Source organism: Canis aureus, chromosome 30, assembly GCF_053574225.1.
Source record: "Canis aureus isolate CA01 chromosome 30, VMU_Caureus_v.1.0, whole genome shotgun sequence".
Taxonomy (NCBI): domain Eukaryota; kingdom Metazoa; phylum Chordata; class Mammalia; order Carnivora; family Canidae; genus Canis; species Canis aureus.
This window is the reverse complement of record NC_135640.1, coordinates 38,389,776-38,398,482: the sequence shown is the minus strand read 5'-3', so window position 1 is coordinate 38,398,482 and position 8,707 is coordinate 38,389,776. Positions and strand designations below refer to the sequence as shown.

The 8,707-nt window shown below is 40.4% G+C and overlaps 1 protein-coding gene across 1 annotated transcript in view; it reads right to left on the bottom strand.

The window, feature by feature from the left end:
* Nucleotides 1-650: 650 nt before the first annotated feature.
* Nucleotides 651-8,707, bottom strand: part of SH3BGR (SH3 domain binding glutamate rich protein) — a 55,749-nt gene continuing 47,692 nt past the window's right edge. Inside the window, exons 6-7 of the mRNA XM_077879241.1 lie at nt 3,953-4,096; nt 651-1,072 (exon numbers count right to left, since the gene is read on the bottom strand). Of these exons, the coding sequence (XP_077735367.1) occupies nt 3,986-4,096 (111 nt within the window). The 3' untranslated portion in view covers nt 651-1,072; nt 3,953-3,985. The remainder of the gene's footprint in view (nt 1,073-3,952; nt 4,097-8,707) is intronic.

Below are 8,707 nucleotides of genomic sequence, written 5' to 3'. Positions count from 1 at the left end.
AGCACTGCTTGCAGCAAGAGAAATACAAGGACCAGCACAGATACGAGAGGGGAGGGGTGTCAACAAAACCTTGCAAGAAAGGAAAAATCCCTTTGACAAACTGAGATGGGGTACGTGAGCACAGAAACGCTGCCAGCCTACCTGGTGTGCAAGTCGTCGGGGCTGGACCAGCTCTCGGTGGACCCTGGCATCAGCAGGCACAACTACAGACGTGCACTCTGCACCTCGCAGCCGTGGCTGCAAATCAATGAGAGGCAGGAGGAACAGAAGCAGCCACTCCCTTGGCGCAGAAACGTGCAAAGACACTGGGGTGCAAATCTATCTGTCCCTACTGTCATCTCTACACAAGCGGATGGCAGGCTTACAGTTAAAAAAGGCCTTGGAGATAATGTGCACAGCTGTGTGTATCACACAAAATATGATGTAACAAGACAACCAGTGCCATTTGAAAACACGAGCTGAATAACCAGCACAACAAAAAATGCCCGTCCCAGTGCAGACAGAAAGGTTGTGCAAAGGATTCAGACTTGGCAACAGACACATTGAGTTCAGCCGGATACAAGTAGAGACTATAAATAAAGAAATTAATGTTCCTCGGGGAAGATAGCCGCTATTAATCTTTATTTGTATGATTGTTCTCTGGAAAGCTCTTTATTTTCAAAGCTCTTTATTTTCAGCTCATTCTGAGACAGGTGGCATAAGGCACATACGAAGAAATGCTTTTATTACATCACAAAGAGAAGTTCTATATTTGGAAATCATGTTTCAAAATCATTTCTTTTCAGGGTATTAGTAAGAAGATCTATTCATGCAGAGCAAAAAAAAAAAAAAAATTAAGCAAAAGCCAAAGATGTCAGGCACATGAAGGTATGGAGGAGTTGTCTTCACATGGACTCTCACGTTGCTAAGATTAGATAGACATACCCGCGTACATCTAACCATGTCAGGTAGGTACAATTCCTCGGGGAACCCCGGGTGTACCGAGAGAGGGGTGCTAGCTTCACGCCAAAGCATTTTGTTGAGTTTGGTTTGTGGGGAGACAGTTGAAATACTGCTTCATGGCTTGAGTTTTCTAAAAGAAAGGGGAAATAGTAAGGAGAGGACGTCAGGAGAGAAAGCCAATGTTTACCACGATCTTCACTACTTACCACGTGTTAGAGGCAAGTGCTCCCTTTTACTCTCTAAAGCACTACTCACCCTTTGCTTCCAAGTGCAAGGAAAGAAAAATTAAATGATTTCTTTTCGTGGAAACCCAGATCAGGTTTATATCCTTTCTCTGTACTAACACATATCAAACACCCTAAGGAAGTCAACATCTCTGATGGCAGTTTCCCCACTGAAATTTCATGGAGAATGGAGAGGCCAAATTGACAAGCTCGGAACTGGAGAGGGCAATTTAAATGGCCCATGCCTTGACTGCAGGGCAGTATTGAGCAGCAGCCCCTGGGGAGGTAGCATTCGGTCTCATACTACAGATGATTTCTCCTGGAGCATTAAGTTAGCATCAATTTTGAACATGGGATATGAGAATCCCTTCACCATTCCATTCCCTGTTCTCCCTGGCTTCTCCAAGTTTCCCCTAAAGTGAAACCTTGTCAAATAAAACACCTGGATTCTCCATGAGCTAAGAGATGGGTTTGCTTTGGACACTGAATGGCGTGGTGCCCAGTTCAATGAATGACTGCATGGCCATGTTGCATATGAAAGGATACTGAATCTCTCCAGGGTTGGGGGGTGGGATTTTAGGGAGGTGTTTGAGTCACTCCTTCACTATCAGGCATTTTGACCTCACAACAGACTCCTGTGGATGGGATTTCAAACTACAGAATCGGTGGAACAGGCAAATGTGCTTGCTGGCCACAGCTGTATTTGCCTTTTCTTTTTCCTCCTTTGAATCAGTCTGTGAAGCCATCTGGCTCCATGAAGGATGCTCTCAGCTGTGCCACTTCACAATCAACGTATTTTTTTCGTTATCACACTATAAAATTGCATGATTTTAAAAGGAACTTCAGAGGGCGGGGGGTGGGGGTGACTGGGTGGCAGGCACTGAGGGGGGCACTTGACGGGATGAGCACTGGGTGTTATTCTGTATGTTGGCAAATTGAAAACCAATAAAAAATAAATTTATTAAAAATAAATAAATAAATAAATAAATAAATAAATAAATAAATAAAATCTTTTAAGAAATAAAATAAAAGGAACTTCATAAGCAGGGTGAATAGAAATGGATTTTAAACAGTACTTATGAGTTTTTACTGTTTGGGGCTTTTTGGTAGAAGAAGAAATAATCAGGATATTTCTCCTTCCCAATATTCTTCAGATAGAATTTCTAAAAGCAAACTTGCTCATTTTTTTTTTCAAAAAATGTGTCCCAAACTACTCCTTAAAATTGAGACACTAAGAAGGGACACTAATAAGATTAACAACAGATTTCTCGATAGTAACAACAGAAGAATTTTTTTTTTAAAGAAAAGAAATGGGATTACTTCCAAAATGACAATCAGTAGGCCTTAAAAGGTGAGGTCTGTATGTCCAGAACATGAAAGAAACCACCTGTGAAATGTCAAATGATGGGCTAGATTTCCTTTGTAATTTACATAAATGAATAGTGACATTTGCATGGTCTGATAAGAATGGGCTACGCTTTTTTAATAAAAAAAAATTTATATCAATTTTTTATGCATAAGTGACTATCAGTATATCAAGGGGGGAGATTCATACTAATCAAATCGGTCTTTGGTGCATAGAGCGGAGCTATTTCTCAGCCAATATTTACAAAGCACCGGGGATTTCTTTTTCCTTCCTCTGCTTAACTTTTGTCGACCCTTCATGAGACAGGGCTCTGAGATGCACCACAGGCCTTTACTGAAAAACCACCCTACACTTCAATGCTTCACCTTCCATCTCTCCTTCCCCAGATCCCCGATATCTGCACCTCCCAAATCTGCCTTGTGTGCTTCACTGGAGGCAAGGAGACTAAACAAACTTTTAGTAAGTAAGGAGACTAAAAGAATTTTTCTAATTTTAATTTCAATTTTGAAAAGAACCTTTAGAGTACCAAAGCAAACCTCAGCGCCCTAGAGAATAATCTGCTGCCTCAAATTTGGTCACAAGGTTAAATAATATTCTTATTAATATTATTTAAGAATACAACTCTTGCATAGGCATTTGCTAAGTGTCTGCGATAGCCAGAGATCGCTGCAGCACTTACTGATCTCGAGTTGTTTTCATCCATGTCTTATCTGTATGGCCCACAATATTTGTCCTCAATACCCACTCTCATGAGATACTATCATCATCTTATTAATGTATTCACACAGCACTTGCAGAATTACATAACTATCCTGCATTGTCAGAAGTTTACAGTGACAAGGCGGCGAGCATACTTGTCCAAGGAACTAAGGTGATTTTCACCATATTCCATGATGTTTCTACACGAGCATTCCGGTTAATATTTGATAAATGAAAATGTCTGTCAAGTACTTATCACTCAATCTCGAGCAGCAGTATTTTTCCTTCAAGAAGAGCCAGCGTTGTGATTTTTCAAGGCTGTAATTTATTGCCACCATTGTGAACTCGATTGTCATTCCCCTATAGACGTGTACGTATATCCGGGGCAGCAGGAGAGTCTGGGTAATAGAACAACGGTCACAGAACACTCCCCGTGCTCTCCCCTAAATGAAGGTCACGCAGAGGAAGAGGAGGAAATAAATAACACAAAGCCAACTGCGCCTTGCCTCTAGGGTACACATTTCCTGGAAATCATATAAACCATGGCCTTCCACACCCTCACCCACGGGATGGGTGGGGGGCAGCTGAGCAGCCCTGTGGCTCCAGCAGAGCCACCGGGGCCCGGGGAAGACCGCGTGGCCTGACCTGGGGTCCTTCTCCCATCACCAAGGGAGAGGCAGCATCAGCCCAACGTTGTAACAACCCAGGACCATGTGGTTACCTGGAAGAGGGGAGAAATGAAGCATGAAAAGGCCTAAGAATCTTCTGCTTCTGCTTCTTCTTCTTCTTCTGGCTCCTCCTCTCCTTTCTCAGCTTCCTCTTCCTCTGCTTCCCCTTCTGCTCCCTCATCAGTGATCTCTTCCGTCTAATTTTAACAAAAATTTCATTAATTTTGAGAAAGGTCACAGATACAGCGAGGAAAGAAATACAAACTCTCAGACTAGAGATGAGGGCCTCTCACACACCCCTACCCTACACTCACACACACACATCACACATACAATACACACAACACCCATCACACACAAAAAACCTATGACATACATCACACACACAATATATACCACACACATCACACAGTACACGTGCCCATCACACAATACACACAACACCCAGCACATACAACACCCAGCACACACACACTACACACAACATACATCATACACACAACACAGAGCACACACACAACACCCAGCACACACACACACACACACCCCACAATTTGGAATGGTGCTGCAGAGCACTACATTAATTCTAATGAGTATCATGATTTCTCTTAAGTATGTAGTCTTTACTCATATTAATGCACTATTCTCATCAAATTACCTTTAAAAATTTGGGAGGCAGTTAGAAGAAAAAATATGAAAAAATCTCGGCAAACAGAACTTATCAGAAAAAGATGAAGCTTTTAAATGTAGAAGTTGGTTATATTTTGTTATAGCAATCTAATTTTTTCAAGCCAAAGTCATCAGCAACCCATACATATAACCTGAAACTACCTCCAAATTAGTAGCATCTTTCTCTTATCTTTATATATAAAAATGGGATTTTTAAAAATGGAAACATGTCTAACAACAAAGAAGCTACTTATTGGAAGGATGTAACCTATAACTTTAAAAAGCAGAGCATAGAATAGGCTAGAAATAACCTTTAGGCCTAGGAACAGGGGTTAATTTGACAAAATGACATTAAAAATAATGAAGCAGATCTATATTTACTGTCTCTCCCCCCCCAAAAAAAATATACACACATTACATGAATGAAAGTAGCTTACAAAAGAGTATTCATCAAGATTTGATGTGTGTGTATGTGTAGATAGCGGTTAACTCCAGGTAATTGGGCTACAAACTATTTTCATTTTATTTTTTTAATCTGTATTTTCTAAATTTTTTATAAAGATCATAAACTATTTCTGGGGCCCTTGGGTGGGTCAGTTGATTGAGCATCTGACTCTTGGTTTCAGCTCAGGTCATGATCTCAAGGTCGTAAGATTGAGCCCCAAGTACCGTTATGCTGGGTATGGAACCTGCTTAAGATTCTCTTTCTCTCCCTCTGTCCCCCTCCCACTCACACTCTCTTGCTCTAAAAATAAACAAATAAAATTTTTAAAAAATAAAGATCATGAACTATTCCTTTTTTTAAAAAAGTTTTATCTATCTATATCTTTTAGAGAGTGAGAGAGGGAGAGCAGGTGTATGCACATGAGCAGGGGGAGGGCAGAGGGGGAGGAGAGGGACAAGCAGACTCCACCCTGAGCACAGGGCCCTGTGCTGGGCTCTATCATATGACCCTGAGATTATGACCTGAGTGGAAATCAAGAGGATGCTCAACTGACTGAGCTACCCAGATGCCCAATCATGAACTATTTCTAACTTTAAAAAGCAATAAAATAAAAAAATAAATAAAAAATAAATAAATTAAAAAAATAAAAAAATAAAAAGCAATAAAAGGGGGGATCTCTGGGTAGCTCAGCGGTTTAGCACCTGCCTTTGGCCCAGGGTGTGATCCTGAGACCCAGGATCAAGTCCCGCATCGGGGTCCCTGCATGGAGCCTGCTTCTCCCTCTGCCTGTGTCTCTGCCTCTCTATCTCTTTCTGTCTCTATCATGAATAAATACATAAATAAATAAATCTTTTAAAAAAAGCAATAAAAGGTTTTTTAGGGGAATTTCTTATGACATTTGGGACTCTCTTTAATGTTGATGACCTTCAGCAACAAAGGACTTGATGAAACACTGAGACAATACACTGGGTGATTTTTGGTAAATTATTTTTCCTTTTCTTCGGTTCTTGTTTTGATTTAGCTCTCTGATTAGTATTTTAAAACAATTAATCAAAAAAGTTCATTCACAATATTCTTAAAATCATTCTTGATTACAATGGAAGTCACTGAGAGTCAGCTAACCTGAGGAGCTGGAATAAGAGGGAGAATCCGAGAATGTCCCTTTGGACCTGCCCTCAGAATCCTCTAACATTCTCTCAACTGATTCCTCTCCACACTGACATGATTCCATTCCTGTGAGGGTTTAAATTCAAAACTACTCCGAAAAAAAAAAAAAAAAAAAAACTACTCCAAATGCCCAGCTAAGGAGCCACAGGTTCAACAAGCAAGCAGCTGGGCAAGAATTGCAATCGGCTTCATTTTGACACATAGCACCCCTTGCACAGCGGCAGCAATATAAAAATAGCATGCTGCCCTTGCAGTGTTAAATTAATGAAAATTATCACAAAATTCCTTATAATGAAGTCCCTGCCCCAGCACAAATAGAAAGCAAAACAAAATTTCTCAAACAAGCAAAAGCTCATTCTTGGAAGCTTTCACAATTAAACAGGAAGCATTAGGATATTTCAGCAAGCAGGAAAAGAAAGGGAAAGAAGAGAATTCATTCGTAAAAAACTTAAGCCGAGTTACAGATCTCCCCGGGTCTGGGGTCTCTTTCCCCCTTCTCATTTCCTATAACTCATTTCAATCACTGAAAGAAAATTAAGGGTTTGGGTTTCGTTGTTTTTTGGTTTTTTGTTTTGGTTTTTGTTTTTTGTTTTTTTTTACTAAACACGAGTTCTTAATATAAAACAAACAGTATTGTCTTTGAAATTAGATGGACTGGGATCCCTGGATGGTGCAGCGGTTTGGCCCCTGCCTTTGGCCCAGGGCGCGATCCTGGAGACCCTGGATCAAATCCCACATCGGGCTCCCAGTGCATGGAGCCTGCTTCTCCCTCTGCCTGTGTCTCTGCCTCTCTCTCTCTCTCTCTCTCTATCATAAATAAATAAAAATTAAAAAAAAATAAAAATAAAAATGAAATTAGATGGACTTTTTACAATGAGCATCGAAACAGTAGATCTTGCAATCCAACTCCCTTGCCAACACTTCAGGTGACCTAGAATTTATGACCTAATCCAGTGCTTCTCAGACTTTCTGGGGCATCAGAAACACCAGAGCTTGCTAACACACAGTTTGCTGGGCTGCACCTCAGAGTTTCTGATTCAGGAGAGCTGGGGCCAGGCCTGAAAAATCTGTATTTACAGAGGTTCTCAGGCGAGGTGGCGGCTGCTGCTACTGCTGCTGCTCTGAGAACCCACTTTGAGAACCTCCAACACAATCTCTATTCCCTCCCTTAAATCACATCAATTGATAACCAGAGCATGATGAGCACTCCCAAGGAGTAGGCTTGGCATCACTACCCACTGAGGCCTTCATTTTCCAGGGTGCATTATGTTTATTCACATTTTTGTGCATGCAAGTTATAGTCTAATGTAATTACATCATTTACATAAGCATCATGGAAATCAGAATATGAAAGGATATTTTGTTTTCTATGTGAACTTAACGGAATGCTTTGAAAAGACTCTGTACATGTAAGTCATCTTAAAAACTTGTCATCAAATGAGGTATCAAAAAAGCTGGGATTGGGCAGCCCGGGTGGCGCAGCAGTTTAGTGCCACCTTCAGCCCAGGGCGTGATCCTGGAGACTCAGGATCGAGTCCTGCATCAGGCTCCCTGCATGGAGCCTGCTTCTCCCTCTGCCTGTGTCTCTGCCTCTCTCTCTCTCTCTCTCTGTCTCACATGAATAAATAAATAAAAATCTTAAAAAAAAAAAAAAAAGCTGGGATGGCAGGGAAGACTCACAAAACCCAAAGAGATTATGCACCTAGCTTGCATTGTATTTTTAAATTTCTGCTCTATTTTTAAAAAGCCAAAACCAATTTTCTAGACAGACAAAATGAGTTATGTTTATGTTAGAAAGACAACAGGAGGTGACTGGGTGACGGGCACTGAGGGGGGCACTTGATGGGATGAGCACTGGGTGATATATTATATGTTGGCAAATTGAACACCAATAAAAAAAATAAATTAAAAATAAATTTAAAAATAAATTTAAAAAAAAGAAAGACAACAGGTAACTCCAATCATTGGACTCTTATTTAAAGAAATAGTCTTTATCTCACATCAAAAACATGGCAGGAAGTATACGTTTATATATTTCAAGTTAGAGTAAAAGTGTTAAGCCTCTACGTTTTTATAACTGAGCACTTGAAGTGACTTCTTCAGTTGGTCAAACCACCTTCAGTTCGAAACTTAGGACTTGAGGTCTTCCATTGTACCTGGGAATGTTGGTTATTATTTAAGCACAGACTCCATAAACAAACCTATCAGCCAACCCAATAATAGATTGCATTCCATTACAGAGGATAAATCTTATTTCCTTAATTTGTATCTTTAATAGCTTTAATACTATTTTCTAGTTAAGTTTTGTTTGTTTTAAGTAGGCTTCACACCCAGAGCAGAGCCCAACATGGGGCTTGAACTCAAAACTCTGAGACCAACACCTGAGCTGAGATCAAGAGTCAGAGGCTTAACTGGCTGAGCCACCCAAGAGCCCCTCCAGCTTATCTTTTAATGCTTTAATTGTGCTTTTAAATCTTATATCCTCAGTACTCTTAATTCTTGAATATTTATTTTGTAGGATTCTTAA